This window comes from Vanessa tameamea, chromosome 26 (assembly GCF_037043105.1).
Source record: "Vanessa tameamea isolate UH-Manoa-2023 chromosome 26, ilVanTame1 primary haplotype, whole genome shotgun sequence".
Lineage (NCBI taxonomy): Eukaryota > Metazoa > Arthropoda > Insecta > Lepidoptera > Nymphalidae > Vanessa > Vanessa tameamea.
Genome location: NC_087334.1, coordinates 1,844,929 through 1,864,031, shown reverse-complemented (window position 1 = coordinate 1,864,031; position 19,103 = coordinate 1,844,929). Strand labels below are relative to the sequence as shown.

The following is a 19,103-nucleotide window of genomic DNA, read 5'->3' as shown; positions in this document are numbered from 1 at the left end:
CATTCGTGGGATTCTGGATGGTATTCGACCAGTCTGTCATAACGGATATCCTCACGATGGATCGACATTTTAAGGTTGTAATCATGAATCTCTTTGGTAGTTGCTATTTGTGCCCTTTTCACCAGAGTTTCCTACGTATCTTCGCTGTCGTCGTTATAAAACACGAAGGTTTTCGTGTTACGTGATATTGCAATCACTGTATTTTTTTTTACAAATTTGGTAATGAGTAGGAGGTTTTGTGCGAGAAGATACTTCTCCATTGCCGTACCCTTGGACCTGTAGGGATTGTCCCTGTGGAGCCGATTTAGTTATTAAAGCTTCTTGTTTTGCGAGCTCGTCTACTCGATCATTCCTGGCTATTTCAGCGTGTGCTCTTAACCAAAAGAAACTGACATCTTCCCCTTCCATTTAAAATGTTGCTTTTAGGGCCGTGTTTTTTTTACGCTTCCTCAGCAGTCCTAGCGACTATTACGAGCGCGAACTGTTGCTTGTTTGTTACCTGCTGAGATCAGTCATATCTATCGCCTTGGACAGGGCCTTCTCTGGCATCTGTGAATATTTGAGAGCCGGTGATTTGATGGGAATCTACGGTTTCCATGTCCATGTTCTCGAGAAGTTTGAACTCAGTGATTGTGAGTTGTGTTGAATGAGAAATGAAGATTACTATTATTGTGGTTTACTTCTCGTTCTAGCTCCTTTTCAGGTGATCATTACTATTTGGAGAGACCTTTTTTGACTAGATATACGATTGTTCCTTCTAGTATTCTGATATCGATCAGTAACGGGCCTTGGTCATGTACGTCAAGCTCATTTTTAGCAACTACCAATAGTATTACACCTTAGTTTCCAAGGTTTGTGGCTCGTTGTAAATGATGGTTATTTATTACAATCGTCATGTTTACGGACAGTGAATACTTACCATCAGATGACAAATTTTATGCCTCTGCCTACCTGTTTTATATTTAAAAAAAAATGGAAATTATATTAACGTTTATTATTAAGCTAAGAAATATTAATAAACCCTTCCATTCCCTTATTTGGGAACTAATATTATAAATATAAAAGTGAGTTGATTATCTATAATATTATGCTCACCTCTAACGCTTTTGCATACATATATTACCTGCAAACACACCCGTCACTCCTCACACGAGGACGAAAAATAATATTGTAAATCGTCTATTCCAATCTAAAGAGGATTACAGCCAAATTAACAGTATTTGACATCGAATCGACGTATCATTGGTCGAGAGCTTGAATAATCTATTAATTCATTATGTATTTGATGGCGTTTTGAATGTCAACGAAGCTGAATCGGAACTTTGACAGTAAAATTAATTAAAGTAGATATACCTACGTAGTTAAATGGAAGAATTGTGTTACAAATAAAGATAAATTCATCAATTCGCAAGGAAAACGTTAATCTAAGGTTTGTTTATCTTTATTCCTTCTTTGTTGTTGTTGTTGGAATAGTTCTATTATATATGAACATTTCTTTCTTTATGACGTAGTCGTTCCTAAGCTACTCACGAAATGAGTTTAGCACTTCGTTATTGACATCTACATGAAGTCTTCTGAGAATTAAAATAAACATTGTTTTACTAGACGGCGGACGTTAGCTAGGTAGTAGCTTCACATTGGTGGTAGGGCTTTGTGCAAGCCTATCTGGGTAGGTACCACCCACTCATCAGATATTCTACCGCCAAACAACAGTACTCAGTATTGTTGTGTTCCGGTTTGAAGGGTGAGTGAGCCAGTGTAACTACAGGCACAAGGGACGTAACATCTTAGTTCCCAAGGTTGGTGGCGCATTGGTGATATAAGGAATGGTTAATATTTCTTACAACGCCATTGTCTATGGGCGGTGGTGACCACTTACCATCAGGTGGCCCACTTGCTCGACCGCCTATCGATATCATAAAAAAAAAAGATAATAAATTAAAAATACTATTGTACTAGTCGAGACTTACTGCGTCGACATGGTGCGTGCGATTTTTTTCTGTCTAAATCTTGCACGTATTTTGCGTAGTACCTCTATGGGTTTTAAAGTATCAATGGATACAGATTAAAAAATATTACACCATCAACGTCCGTTAACATAAATCCATCAAATCATTTCATTCACATGGACAGCGGGCTCTCCTGTACGCGCGAATTTTTTAGACCTTAGAACGAAGGGACAATAGAAGTAGAATACGAACCAAAAGTTAATCATGAAACAAGTATTAGTAACTCTTTAGTCATTCCGTTCTCAGTTCAGAAATATTTGACATAATCATTATGTCTATTGAGTAATTTCTGATTAATGAATTAATATAGCACGTAGCTGTATTTGAAAAAATGTAGATATTGTTAATTATGTTAGTTATGGTGAATGAATAAATATATTAAATGTATTATTATGGTAATAATAGATGATCTTTTACATGTTTGTAAATACGGCGATAAGGCAATATCATTTTTAAATATAGATTTTTTTATGAAATAAAATTGATTCGAAGTTAAATAACTTATAAAAAAATAAGTATGTACATCAATTAATTTAATTAAAAGTTGATAATATATTAAAAAATATTAATAATAGAAATTAATATTTTTAAAATTACACCATGGAAAAAATAAAAAAACATTAATTAAATTTTATAAGATTGACACTATTATCTATATATTTATATTAAGTAACTCACACGGCCCAACAACTTATTAATAAGTAGATATCATTTTTGACTTAAAACTCTAAGGTAAAGACACATTACGTCACACACGTAAATTTTGCGTAATTATTACACGAGTCACGCACACATTCGTTTGTCTATGGGTGACCGTGAATTTTTTTCTAATTTGCAAATCCATACAGCTATGTGGCTTTGTTTTAAATAAATATTTAATCCGTTTCAAGACGTCTCTGTAAATATTTCGTTTAAAGATTATTAATATACGTATATTTAAAATACATTTTATACCACCATAAGAAACCTGTTATTGATTATACTAATAATAGAATCACAATTATTTACAGACAATAAATTATCAGCCGAGTAATAAAAATGAGCAACGTCACTCAAAAAGACTTCTAACAATCATTTCCGTCTTTAAAGTTAGGATATGAACGGGTAAGCGCTCCCAAAGGGCAACATACGACAATATACAATTTAAATACGATTGATCACGATTAAACATAAGGTGGGAAATTGCGATACAATATACACACGCCTTGTATAGCCTTAAACTATTACAAATATATTTTTAATTTTAAAAGTATATATGTATAAGGATATAAAAGTTACTACGTCATTCCTAATATTAGTAATTAAATTGTTCTTTTCTTTATAGGGATTCTTGTAGTGACAGATTGCTGAATCCAGATTTGACAGGTTTTTAGGCCGTGTTAGTTTCCCGCTCTCTCGTGGTGATTATTAAAGTTAATATTTAGGTTAATATTTAGGTATTTTTTAACGACACAAGGTTTCTTAGTACTTAATCGATATGCACTTATAATATTTGTGCTGCTTATAATGATCTTTTTTTTCGTATATTAATATGTACCTCTATCATCTTCAATTTACGTTCGCAGTTTAAGAAAAGGCTGCGTTGTTTAATTTACACATCGGGTTCTGGGGACTTCAGTCTTACCCATAGATAATACAGAATACATAATATAGATTATAGACTGGTCTTACCTTAATGGGCTGAATTGTAAAGGAACGCTAATGAGACAAAAAAAGATTCATTTTTAATATTTCTAAATAAATTATTATGGATTAGTTTTTTTATTTATCATGGAGTTTTACTTATTGTCTACTGTTATATGTATTTTGCTTTATTACTGCCTCGTGTTAATATACATACATATATAATATGTTAATAAATTATAGAGAATATTCAAAGTAAGTCAAGCGAAGTCCAGGTGGCCGTGATGGCCGATTGGTAAGCATTGCTTCTCAACTGATGATTGCGGGTGTAAGCCCAAACGTAATCGTCGTTGAGTCGCAATCGCAAATAAACTGTAATAGAATCGTATAAACTCTGAATGATACATTTTTTTAAAAATGTGTTCCTACCAACTTTTTTTTAACATTGAGATATCGATTTAATTATTACAGCAATTTTAAAGTATCATTGTATAAAAGATTGAATAGATAAAACTTCTATGACCGTACCAATTACATACAAAAATGTATTTAATAATTATTGCATTAGCGACATCTAGCGTATATATGAGAACACTGTATCATAAAGTCATAGATTACAAAATAAAGTTGTTGAAAAACGCTCACTAGGGGTTTTTTTATATATGTGGATAATTTTAATTTTTATTATAATTATAAAAAATAAGTATTTATTTATTGAATATTTAATATTATTATATTTATATCAGTGATTATATTAAATAAAATAGTATGCGTGGCTGTATACTATTGGATCGTCGTCCCGATTATCTAGGTAACAAAACAGTCACAAAAAAGAACTCAACAAAAAAAGTGCGAGGCAGCAAAGTAAATGGCGTCTCAAGTTGTTTTTTATTCAATATCAATGTGTTTCTAATCTCACAATGTCATTTCTTATGTTGGCGTGTCAGTAGTATTGACTTAATCTATATCTTTAATGTTTCATTGACGATTAGTGGTTATTTAGTCGACGTTTCACTTTTTGCTGTAAAACAATGGCGTCGAATGATTCTATAGAATCCCAGGTAAAAGTTAGTGAAAATCGTGATACCATGGACGATTGCTACAGTTCATGCAGCGAGACGGACGCCGGTGAAGGCATCAAGCGTCGTCGGGTGACTCATGACTACCGAAAACTTTCGAAATTGGGATACGATCCAAGTGTGCCAACTAATTTGAAACACGCATCAACTAGCGATTTCAAAGGTAAGGAGACTCCAACATATGTATACCCTTTAAAGTTTCTGGTTCCTTTTTTTTAATTCATATGCTTTAATGTTATACTATATCTGTATTGTTTTGGGGGGAAAACGATTAACCTATCATTTTTCAAGTTACATCACTACAATGGAGGTCAATACTGTTTATAAACATTTCGACCACATTCATTGTATTCTTCACTATTTATATTTCAATTTATTGGTTAATTTACAACAATTGATGTGGTAATGTTCAACTGTGTTGCCATGGGGCTTCTTACTATTGCATCAGGGTTGACCTTGCTAAAGACTGCAATCTACTTTCTACTTATTATTTTAAGATATTTCGACTCCATTTATCATTTAACAAGATCATAAAGATGTTTTGCTGCTATTGGCCATGTTACATATATTTAAAACATTACACCGACTAAACAAAAAACACTATAATATACTTCTTGACATTCTTAAATTTATAACATTAAGCCAACATCAATGTGGTATTCTAATTTAAAAATCTACATAATATAAAACTGTACATGACTACACGCAATGATATTTGTTGATTTGATGTTTTTCATTTGCAATTAAATTCAGGTTGACAAAAGACAAATCTTCGGTTAGAATGTTTAAGACAAGTGCTTGTATTCAAATCTATTGTAAATAGTAATAATAGCAAACTCATTAAGTCTTCAAAAACTTATTAACTGATACTAGTAAATATAATCAGATGAAAACACTAATTTCACTAAACATTTTATCTTATTTTATGTATAATTGTCTAAATTAAATGTTCAAATAATACATGAAAATCCTTTAAAGATTTATTAGTTTTGAATCGTCGTTGAGGATTAGTTTGAATGCGAAGCTATCATGAGTTGTGAACATAGATTTTATGGTAAAAATTTTACAGGAAACTGAGTAGTTGTTTTTGCTAAGGAAACATATAATCAACAATATCAAATTAAATGTATATGTCCATTCATATGAAAATTAATCAAACCCAAACAAACTTCATGCTGAATTATTCAAGTATATTATATTCTAGTATTGTAAAATAACTTTTATCAGAACCTATTGGACATAAAATTTATTAATAAGTTGAGTTCAATGGCTGCAGAATCTAATATACAATAATGAAGCTTATTCCAATCGAAGAAAGAGTCAAGATAAAAGAACCTTAGTAACCATGAATATTCCATGCAAACATAGCTTTGCTATATTATGCACTACAAACAGTTCTTGAGTAATATATGTTTATTTATAATACAATAATATTCAATTTAACTATACTTATATCCATTTTAATTTTACTTCTTGTATGATAACTTTTATTGGTGGTAGGGCTTTGTTCAAGCCGGTCTGAGTAGGTACCACCAACTCATTAAACATTCCAGAGCTAAACAGCAATACTTTGTAATGTTGTGTTTCAGCTTGTAGAGTAAGCTAAAAGGTACAGAGGACATTACATCACAGTTCCCAAGATTGGTGGTGCATTGGTTGTCTAAGAAATGGTTAACATTTCACGTGGCACCAATGTTTAACAGTGGTGACCACCTTTCATCAGGTGGCCCATTTGCCAATATTTTTTTCATCTTTTCATTATGCCGGTTAAGCTATATCTTAGATTATTATTAAAGATATTGACTAATGATATCTCGATGAATGATAATGAAATATGTCAATTCAATCTCAAAGTCTTTATCTTTACTCCTGTGATTGGACATCATCCAGGTCTATTGACTTTTCTTAGTGTGAAATGTGTGGTTTTGGTGTTTACTTCTCTGATTTTTTTATAAAAATTACTAATATCCACATAATTATTACACTAATTTAAATTCTCATACTTTAAAAACAAAAAGAACTATAGAAACTAAAATTTATTTATTAACTTGTAAACAAATCTTTAGTAATGCCATTAACAACTTCTAATGTAATAAAACTCTCCAATTCATGGATTTAATTAAATACAATTCAATTGATTAAAAACACATTGAAAAACATACAATTTTCCTGTAGAGATGATTTATATCATATAAACCGGTACATTTTATTCTATTCATCCAACAGTACAGGAAATCTTTAGATTGGTACAATCCTATATGGTTTTAAAACCACATATGACCAAAGCTTTTTATTAATATAAATTGATTAATTACAACAAACAAAAACTCTGTTAAGGCCATTAAAGCCACAACAAGTCAGTTCGAAAAAAAAAACTTCTATAGTAAATATATATATTTTACTACCTAGACTTTTTTACAGCATTTATAGTTTAGATAAAATGTATTTGCTGATGTAGTTATGTGTATATATGTTATATTTTAAAATATTAAGTTAGTAATTCATAGCAACATACCTTATCCGAGAATGATCTAATAAAAAAAGATTGCTCATATAATTTGGTTTGTGAGTTCATAAATACTTTTATTTACACATTTTTGCTATTTTAAAATACATGGAGTGGAAGAAACATTGTGATGAAAAACTTTCTTAAACATATTTAAAGTCACATTTTTAAGATTATTAGCACAATTTTTTCTTTAAAATACATTTATAAATTATAAACCTAAAAAGCACCTTTTTTATTGTACCATGTGTATTGTAATAATTGTATTTTATTATGTAAATTCAAATAATAACAAGAAATATACAAACTCAGTCCTCCGTATTGGAATTATGACAAAAACACTAAATTAATATACATACAATCCAAGTTGTCACAAAAATACATAATCATTTTGTTTATTTTACATATCATTATTATATTTATTGTAAATTTAAAAGTGATAATAATGACAAAATAATTTTGTTTACAGTGAGAAAGCGCAAACTTAGTGGTGAATCCACAGAACTCTGTGTTTGGGGTGAGAATTCTCGACCAGCAAAGTATAGCAAGATATGGCCGGTGTTTGATTCTGGAGGATTTGGTGATACTGCAGTACTTACACTTCACATACTGCAAAAGTCTCAACCAATGAAGAACTCATTACTCTTTAACAGAAACAATGATTTACAACAACCATGTGTTGATTGGTTTGGAGGTATCAATGCTTCATGGAAGCAGACAAAACTTTCTAACACAATACCACAAGATGACTTAACCAAGAGGATCTATTCCTCTGTTTCTCGTCAACTAAGAATAATCAACGGACACTTCCAAACGTCCATGTTCAAATACAAATATCCAAAAGTGACAAGAGCGAATGTACTTCTGGAATCTTCTACTTCTAGACGTCTGTCAACACATATCAGTCTGTCGTTGAAAGCGATAAAGTTTCAATCGACACCGAGGAGAGAGTTACCGTGCTATGGTAATTTAGAATTGCCGTTGAAGCTTAAACAAGAAAATGCATCATCACAATTCTATCCAGCTATAGGTAGGAGTGTTAAAACCGAGACAGACAATGTGCAAAGTGCTATTAAGGTGAAAGTTGAACGAGACAGCATTAAAAATGAAGGAGAAATTGAGAAAAGCAGAGATAAAGAAAGGGAAAAAGATAGGTACGTCCATTGACTCACATTTATTATTGTTTTAGACATATACTCGATGATGCATTGAAATTTATGAATTAGGTATCGTGTTTAAATATCATATCCCAGTCAATTATCATAGGGATTTTGAAAAAATCATCAGTTAATATATTTTTAAAATTCTGAATATATCTGATAATTCATTTCCTGTTCTGCAATGACATACTGACAAATGTGCATTTACCAACCTTTATTCTGTTACAATCAAAGTAGGAATAAAGATAAACAAACCTTAGATTTGCTAATAACTCGGCTATATTCTGCACTACTGACAGTTTTTGATTAATATATTTTTATAATACAACATTATAACACTTAGCAACTTATATCCACTTTAATTTTACTCAATACTTTATTTTAACTTTACAATTAACTTAATATCGGAGATTAATCAAGCCTTGTTTATTTGGTTTTTGTTCTCTTGTAATTGGAATAGACTATACATTGAAGCAGCATGACAGAATAAGCTCAAGAGCAGAGAAGTACCTTAGCCCAGCTGCGGTGTAAATGTACCAGTTGTTACTTTACACAAAGATCATTGCACTAAATGTGTTTTGTTATTTATTTATTTAGAACACCCAACAAAAGTAATGAACAATCATTAATCATAATATTTATAAATAACATGAAAAAAGAATTTTTATTACAGTTCTAATTATAATAAACTTTCTGACTTGTAATAAACTGTAGGACATTACAACATATATAACAATGATAAAAAAATATTCATATATGTATTTAAATCATAAAAATAGTTTGCTACAGCAATAACTATTAGAATTACATTTTGTTCTAAGCTTAGATTACCAAACAAAACTTAGTTACAAAAGAAATAAACAACTAAGTTGAAATAAATTTATGTAATGTTAATAATTAATAATATTAATAGTCAATGCTGAGAGTGTCGCAGGCCAAAAAACGAATCAATTTAGTAGTTAAGTTAAGTTAGGCGTTTAAAGGCTAATTTCTAGACTACCGATTTTTGATCAAAGCATAATATGTGCACAGTACAAAGATAAACTATTTGCATGTTTTACTGATAAGTTTTTTTCACTCTTAAACTGTCCTTACACTTTTGTATCTATTGTACAATAGGGAATATCTGCGGGGTTAGACTAAATGAATGATAAATGTTGATTTATAAATAACAATGACTCAGTTCAAACTAATAAAACAGTAGTGATACAAGTTTATATAACTTATTGAACAAACCTAGCAATTACTATATGGTATCCCTAAAAATAATACAAAATATTCATATTCTTTTTATTGTTGAATTAAATGTAAAGCTACTACCAATCCGGGAAGTAAAACTCAGTAGTTACTCTTTTCCACCCTTCCAATTACAGAGTGTGTCAGTAAAGTACAAATATTTTTTTAAATATATCCTGCTTAGAGGTCAATAAATACTAATTCCACGCTTTTTTTTTTATCTACAATATTCTTGTATTGAGTAATATGCCTTATTTATCAATGATGTTTTGACATGAGCTTTAAATTTTGTTAATAGGCCAAGTTATATGATTGTAACTATGATATTAAATGATTTATAATATTACATTACATACATACTCTAAACTAAATTATATCTAGAAGAATTTAGTGATTACAATGGATAAGTAATTAGTTATTTATAATTTCCCACAGGTCGTCCCACTCGTCCCGCCACTCGTGCCAGCAGTGTCGGCGCCGCTCGCGGGTGAAGCGCTGCTCCATCGGCGTGCAGTGCCGGCGCGAGCGCACGGGGCCCGTGTGGGGCCCTCTGGCGCACAGCCTGGACTTGAAGGGACTCAAATACCATAGGTAATTGATGTTTTTATATTTCATCAAATTACTCAACCAGTAGTTAGAGTATGAGGATTCAGAGGTCCTAGGCTAATTAAACCCTCGAGTGGAACATGTGATTGGGCTTTTTCATTGAGCGATTCTCATGAAAAACCCAAATTTTCGAAGTAATTTCCTGTTGTGTCAGATTGTAACACGTCGTATTGCTATCATTTAAAAACATTTGAGTGACATATTGAATCATCCACTATTTTTATATATAGAACTTTTAATCTATTAAATCAAATATGATATATTGATTTTGATCAACCTTGGAATATTGTATTTTATATCATTAGTGCCTGTAGTTATACTGGCTCACTCAGCCTTCAAATCGGAACATGCTAAAAGCTACGCTAAACTAAGTATTACTGTTTGGCAATATATAATATAATGCAAATAATACTAGTTCATATATTGCCAATATTATTCATTTATTGTATTGTTGTATTTATGTACAAAAAATATATTTAGGTACATTTAAAAATGAAAATTGTGGTGTAAAAGATTTTTTGTGTACAGGTTAATGCGAGTAGAGACTCATCCGAACGGCGGCGCTAGTGTGGTGTATCTCAACCAACAAGATGTGGATATGTTAAGTCCTCCACAACAGGAAACACTCGCTAAGGAGTTTTTGAAGGTTAGTCATGGTTTTTTTTCTAAAACTTAAACTATTCCTTCATTTTACCAAGAAAAGCCACTAAAAAGTTACCCATTAATAATATATACAGAAAAAGATATTTATTGTTTCTGATTATTTGGTCATATCATCAATTTTTTTTTTTAAATAATAAAATTAGTATGTAAATGTTTGACTCTCGGGATAAGGCCTCGTTGGTGAATTCAAATGTGGCAGGTTTCTTCACAATTAATTCCTTCTTCGCAAAGCACCATACTTAGTATAAATGCAAAGTAGAGACTAATGATTCTCAAATTCTAAATGTTAGGCGATCTCTTTCATAGTTATTTTATGGATATATCTTTTTGTTGCAGCTCGTTTTCTCCGAGAACAGTGAGGGTTGGGCAAATTTCGTTTGTGGAGTGGTCCGGGGAGCAGCTGCGAGGCTCCCTTGCCTGTTGCAGTATTTATCAGAGAAGTACCCAACGTTGACTGTAAAAGCAGGTGTTTTGGCTAGGGCGTCTGATATTGAGACCACAACCATAAGCCGTTATTATCAACAGGTGAAATATTTTTTTAATTCATGACAAATCATCCTTATACTCTATCCAAGTAGTTCCGTACGAGCACTTAAGAATATCCATTTTACAAGATTATATTTGATTTAAAGTTACCAAAGATTTGGAATGTAGATTCTTCTAGGAGGAACCGGCAAAAAAATCAGTAGTTGCTATTTTCGACAGATTTAATTTCAAGGTATGTTAATTCAATTCAATTAAGATACTATTTATCCTGCATGATAATGAGCGAGTAACTAACTTCGTGTAGGGAGATTATACAAACTTGCATCAACTATCAGTGGATGCGGTGAGTTTAACACTCATGGTGTCATGTTAATAGCTTATAACTCAACTTATTGTATAGTATCTTAGAATATTAGGGCAGGGTGTCACTTTCTAAAGAGCAACGTACACACAAATGTATCCTCTTAAAGATAATACATCATCAAGTCTTTCGCATTCTTACAAAAAAGTTAATTTTTTTTGACACAAATTTTAATTACACTGTTCAAAAGCACTAATGGGCGTACGCTTACCATTTACAGGTGCAGCAGTCATACTCAGCGGGAACATTTCGTTCTGGCCCACTGCATCAGATCTCGTTGGTGGGGACTGTGCATGAGGAGGTGGGGGGTTACTTCCCTGATATGTTGCGTATGCTGTCCGATTGCCCTTTTCTTAACCTGGTGAGTACCAAGCTATATGTGCTCTTGTTACCTGTATAGCCAATTGGTTGATTGAAATTAGTAGTACGTAGATGTGCTCCAATGCCTTCTAGTGGTGAGTTATAACAAAGTAGACAATATAAAAACATTTTCATCAAAATGTGTCAATTTTTATGGTAATTGGTTAAGTAGCGTTGAAGTTTTTTAATCAAAAACATATATATCAACATATATTCCAATAAATATCACCAGCATCATATTCAAACCACAAGAACTGTCTAATTACTGAGTTTGAAACATGATCAATGAGCGATATATCTTTTAGAAAACACCATCTTTGGGCTCAACATGTCTGATAAAAACATTTCTAATAACATATATTATCATACGTGATACAACTACAGTCATCATTTTCCTCGATTAATATTAACAATATGGTCGTTATTGTGCTTTATTTATATAATTTAAGATATAAAATAATTAATATTATAAAATTTGTTTAAAGACAATGCCTTGGGGTCCAATGTCAGCTGTGGATATGGATCCTCAGGAGTCCAACGACGGTCCCATACTGTGGATCAGGCCAGGAGAACAACTTGTACCAACAGCAGAACTCGGAAAGAGTCCCATTAAGAAAAGGAGGTAAATATTTATCTATACATATAATGTTAACTATGGCAAAATTGTTGCCGATGCAGAAGTATGTAAACAGTTTTGTCAAAGTGCTAAGACTAAGACTAAGTTAGTGACGTAAGCAATCACAACATTATAGTAAAAATCTCTAGAGCTGAGTTGCATTGTTTGCTTGTTCGCCAGGACGGGCATGAACGAGCTGCGCAACCTGCAGTACCTGCCGCGCTGGAGCGAGGCGCGCGAGTTCCTGTTCGAGGACCGCACGCGCGCGCACGCCGACCACGTGGGCCACGGCCTCGATCGGATCACTACCGCTGCCGTCGGTGCGTACATGTATCCGAATGGGACGCACACTCTGAATTATAACTTCTAATATTGTATAATATATTATTATATTAATATATTATATGACTCATGAAGTTATTTAAATTAAGTTTTTATTAAATAAAAACTCACAACACCTTGACTGATATTTATTAAATATAAAACATATCACTGATCTCCTCACATTTTTATCCTTTAGGTGTCCTTAAAGCGATACACTGCGGTGATGAATCAGACCGTGGCAGGATAACCAAAGATGTAGTAGCTTTTCATGCAGGGGATTTCAACAAACTGGTGCAATTATTACAGTTAGATCTCTACGAGCCACCCATCTCTCAATGTGTCACATGGTAAGTTTTATTTATAGTTTTTTTCAAAGCATTTTATTTAGTCAATCAGAAAAATGACTAGGCTATTAGTAAAAGAATATGAATATTTATAGTATCGAATCCTTAATGTGCGAAACCTAGAAAGTATTTTAATAATACAATATAATGTTACAGCACTTGTATTTTTGCAATTGCAAAATCAACTCTGACGTCTCACAGGGGTCAATTGTTTGGCCAATTTTTATTACCTGATATTTTTCAAGAGAACCTTTTTATATTTTCTGATGAGTTTTTAAATTGCGTAGAAGATGTATTATTAAATAAAAGACTAAAATAATATGCGTTTCAAATCTTTAATAGGCTAGAAGAAGCAAAATTAAACCAACTTCGTCGAGAAGGCGTCCGATATTCAAGACTACCTTTGTGCTCGGACGACATTTACTTCTTACCGAGGAATATCATTCATCAGTTCAGAACCGTATCTGCTGTTACATCTATTGGTAAGTTTGAGAACTTGGTGGCATTTCTTTTTCATTACATTACTAAGAAGTTGGGCTGTTTAATTTATTATTAAAGTCTGTGCATGCTGTTTCTACTTCAAAAGCACATCTTTCAATAACAATAACTTACTTACGTTCGCTTATTTATTTAGACAATTGTACCACAATACCAATGTTAACTAATGGAAAAAATAAAGGATCTGCCGGCCAAATGTCTCATGCCGGACCAAGACCTATCCGGCGAGCGTTTAGAGCATATTTCACTTCATCCATTAAGTAGAATTACGTCTGTTGTTTTATGTACGTTTTCACCTGAACCACAGGTCAACAAAGCTGTGCAAACATTTATTATACTCAAATTCATAAAGCCTTGTAGTAGTACGTCGTTACGTCGTTAGCCACTTGTTAGCCATTTCATAGCCACTGCAAGCGTATACCACATCTATACGTCATCATTTGAAACAACGAATAGGCTCTAAAAACAGTTGTTTGTTTTAGTCGAAGAAACTTTTTGTATATACATTAGTGACTTTTTTTCTATTAAACTCTCCACGATTCTACTCGCTACAAAACAGGAGTTTTATTACACTGTTACGCGATTCTAAAGGCTATTCAAATAACATAATTCCATGTTGTATTTTCAGCATGGCATCTGAGATTAAAGCAATATTATCCGTCTTCTGAGGCTTCTTCACCAGCTGACGAGAGACCGCCGCCGGATCAGAATACAAGTAACCATTCAGGTGAGTGAGTGAGTGATAGACAAACTATTACTAGGTGTGTTTAGTAATTAGTTTGTAAGGCCACTGATCCCAAGGTTCTGGGTTCGAGATCATATTGTGTTTTAAACAGGCACTTATGTGTATTTTGTTTACAGATTCTAAAACAAAACATAAGAGTGGTGTTATTGAAATGAGAGCTTTGAGTGCAAAATATAAAGAAAAGTCTGCACTAAAAATATCTGAAAGTCGAAAGAGCTTAGAGGGTCAAAGTAAGGATAAAGCAGATGAAAAGAAAGAAAGACGGACAGACAAACACGAAAGGTCAGAGAAGACCGACAAGAATGAAAAAAGCGACAAGCACACACACAGGCATAGAGACACAGATAAACATAGAACAGAGAAATCAGAAGCTCGAATTACTGATAAATCGGACAAATCTTCAGATAAATCTGATAAACCAGAAATCAGGGTTTCTGATAAGGAAAACAAAGTCGATAAGCCGGACAACAAATCGGAAAAATCAGATAAATTGGATAGAAACGAAAAAATTGATAGACCGGATAAAGAAAGAACAGAGAAGATCGAAAGCAGGTCAGATAAATCTGACATAAAATCCAGTGACAAGAACGAAAAGTCCTTCGAAAGAGCCGATAGATCAGACAAACCAGACATTAAAACAGACAAATCCGAAAGTAGGTCAGAGAAATCAGATAGATCGATAGAGAAATCCGACCAAAAATCAGAAAGCAGAACTGAAAAAGAAAACAGGACAGACAAGGATAATCGATCGGAACGATCATCAGATAAAACTCACGACCATCACAGGCGGCACTCGTCATCTCGTCACAAATCGTCGCACCACAAGTCTGAGAGGACCCGGGACCACAAAGACCACAAAAAGGACCACAAGAGCTCAGACGATAGGAAGTACGAGAAGCAGAGGGATAGAGAGGTGAAAGGTTTTGCCGATTCAAAAGTGCAAAGTGATAAGTTACCGCAAGTTATCCATCGACCTCCGGATTAGTGTGTGATTGTGTTTGGAAACAACAGGCTCTGTGAGTGGTTAGAAGATTTGGACCTTGTGACGGCGGGTGCAATGTCCCTTCTCTGTGTTTTATAACAATACGTTATATTCCAGTGAAATCGTTGATATAAATAATGTTTTAAATTATAATCCTGTCTAATTTGCGTGAATGTTAAGGCTTTATTGTAATTGGTTAAAATATGATTTGGTGTAACTTTGTATAGTTAAAATTATTTTTTTTATAAATAATTAAAATTGATCTCTGTTTCGACTGCACAAGGTTCAAAATTTCTCTAAAAACTCTTTGAGCGGAAAAATCGTACCGTAGGATAATTCCCTGTAAATAATAGACTAAGAGTCTCGTAGAGGCTAAGCGATGGATGGTTGAACGCGCAGTTTTAGATCTTTCTCGTTTACTAATCAGTACTTAGTTTTTAAACCATATTTTGCTTTATTTAAAGCTAGACTCAAGCTCAGATGTAAATTTGAAGCACTTATATGTCTTGTTTTAATTAACAATAAAATGAAATTATTTGCAGTATTGCACAGATTACTAAAGTATGCCTTGTATTGGTTTTTTAACTGCTTCAACATCTAAAACTGCGTTATGATTGTGATGTAAAAGTTTTAACGAAGACGAAAATATAATAAATAAATTTTAAGATGAAAAAAAATTAATATTCACACATATTTCTAAAGAACTTGCACTAAGAGTAAAAAGATATATTAATAATAGTTAAGATTAGAGAGTACATTTTTTTTGTGATTTTTATTAAATTATTTATTACGTCCCTTGTTAATTGCGGCTAAAGAGATACGGAACACTAGTGTTCGAATTATTTATTTAGGAAACGAAATATATTTGAATATGTGACTATTTTTATCGTTAGGGGCTAAAGATTCTAGAGAACTGATATAACTGTCTTCAAAGCTGTGTTTCCATGAAAGAAATTTTGGCAGCTTTTGTGTTCTCAACTCGCAATTTTACTAAATCTTATGCAATTACTTAATTTTGTATAATTGATGGTGACTGTCAAGAATTTCAAATGGTTGAAAACACAGAAATTGCCAACAAATTGACTGGAAATGCTTCGTAAAGTTTATTACTAAGATATAAGCTCAGAAGGGACATGACATAATATGTATGGTGTAGGTTAAAGAACATTTTTATATTGAACTTTTTATATTAATAATGCCATTCTCAATTTCTAAAAACATTCATAAATTACACAAAATTTACACCAAAAAATGTATCTATCAAATGTCCGCTAAATCAATTGATATTATATTTTGAATTTTGGTTACCAAATGTCACAATTGTGATATTGTCAGCCAACTTTAAAGTTTATTTTTATTAAAATGATTTAATTTGGACTTGCCGCTTATTAAGAAGTGGTGGTGACTGTTATTAAAGTTTTAAGTTTATTTTAAAAAATCTAAATTCAATATCGATTGAATTTGTATATACAACTTATACCATTCATATGTGATTATTTTTATTTCCAAAGTTAAAAAAGTCTATTTAGAAAGTTCTTATATTGTAAACAATAGTTTATTTTTGTCAAAAATATAAAGAAATTTAAGTTTCGAAAACTATAACTTCAATTATATTTTTTAATTAAGTATGTATTTTTTTCGATCTGAAATTATCTTAATTATACAACATTCAAATAAAAATCTCTATTTAGAGATTGGTGTCCTAATTTAGTTGTAAGCATATTGGACAAAATATCTTAGTTCCGGTCTAGACGGTTCATACATACGACTACTAATAATGTCTGTGCAGCTTATCACTTACCTGTTATGGAGGAAAACGTAAAATAAAATATTCATTTTGTATATTGAAGTTTTAGATACAACTATAAAAATGTACTTTTTTTTAAAATAATTCATTATTTACCTTCTTTGTCTCTCATATGTGTGTGAGTTACACACAGTGCCGGTCTTTAAAAATATGGCATAGATTGTATCTAATACTATATATATTATGTCAAATTGATAATATACATAGTAATTATTTCAAGTGTACAATTAAAATATTGTTTACAAAGTAGGCCTCTTATCTTAATGATAATTTATGTTGCATTATTTTGTTAAAATTTTTAGCCTCTAATTAAGTAAATTCTTAAAAGACAACCTTCATAATTATTCAATTTTGAATTGTTAATAAACTTGCCTATTTTAATCAATTTAGAACAGAAACGAAATTATCCATATACCAGTTATTTTGTTATAAAAAATCAATTTTGTTGTAAATTAAGAAAAGGAAATCTAATGATGGAATTACAACAGATTTATTTGATATTAGCATTATTTAATAAAAGTGATCTTGCTCATATTCTGGAGTAATTTATTTTGTTAAAGTTTTTTCAAATCAAATCAAAAATATTGTATCATATGGCTTAAAAATAACATCTAACTAATATATCATTATAGTCTACATTCTAAATCAGAACACATTTATTTGAAAAGTGAAAATCGCTCATGTTAAGAATAGAAATACTTCTAAAATTCTGAAAAATTGTGCTCGAATAAAAATGAATGCTTCCTTTATTAAAATGTTTGTAAAACTTAATTTGAATGAGGGAACAATGTAACCTAATCAAAATTATTATATTGAAAATATATATGTATTTATTTCATTTACAAACATATATCTTTGAAAACAAATTTTTATACCTTGTGAGTTATGTACATTTTTTACCTTACTCAGATAATGTTTCTTCAAAGGGAAATAAGTATTGAAAAAATATTTGAAAAAGGAATGTTACATTCTGGATATCTAAGTAACTGTATTTTTTTAAAATATAACGAAGATAACCAGAAATATATTGTTCAGATTAAAAATAATTAATCTTCATATTTAGATTCTATCAGAAAAAATATTTGGATAAAATTGGAACTCAATCCAAGCAATCAACGAAGCACAAATCATTATTTTAAATCTTTACCATAACATAGCCCTTTGTAAATGAAATCCAAAACGATGACCCTGTTAATAAATGTAGATTCGGTTTCAGTCGTCTCAAACGCTGAAAATTATGATTAATCCTTAAAGCGTTTAAGTTTAGATGGTTAAATTATTGTTTCACGTTTCCTATATTTTTTTTGAAAATAATAAATATAGTATGATAGATTTTGTCTTTTTATTTCTTACCTTTTTACCTTTGAGTCACTGACAAGCCTCCAATGGAGCCGCGTCGCGCTATGAACACCAAACGTCCCCTAGAGCGGACGCCTTAGGGCTGGTTCACACCGAAACGGCAGAGGCCGACAGCGGCTGGCAGCGGCCATCAGCGACCGGTAGGACACAGCGAGGCAATAAAATCCGTACCGTGCGGCCGCGATTTTTTCATTGGTGACAGGTTTACTAATTAATTTATTACATACATTGGATATTCATTGTGCCTGCCTGCTAACTCAATATTTAAGCCAGGACGCAGTACTTAATATAAGTTCTTAATAAAGTTATTGGCGATAGAATAATAAGTGATTAGTACAC

The 19,103-nt window shown here is 31.8% G+C and overlaps 1 protein-coding gene across 1 annotated transcript; it reads left to right on the top strand.

Moving 5' to 3' along the window:
* The first annotated feature begins 4,448 nt into the window (after positions 1 to 4,448).
* LOC113398385 (uncharacterized) lies at positions 4,449 to 18,737 on the top strand. The gene is made up of 12 exons (XM_026637105.2): positions 4,449 to 4,874; positions 7,687 to 8,371; positions 10,049 to 10,204; positions 10,748 to 10,865; positions 11,219 to 11,407; positions 11,950 to 12,090; positions 12,575 to 12,711; positions 12,886 to 13,025; positions 13,226 to 13,376; positions 13,716 to 13,855; positions 14,500 to 14,598; positions 14,733 to 18,737. The coding sequence occupies exons 1-12, from the start codon at positions 4,664 to 4,666 to the stop codon at positions 15,599 to 15,601; spliced, it is 3,036 nt and encodes a 1,011-aa protein (XP_026492890.1). The 5' UTR covers positions 4,449 to 4,663; the 3' UTR covers positions 15,602 to 18,737.
* The last annotated feature ends 366 nt before the right edge of the window (positions 18,738 to 19,103 follow it).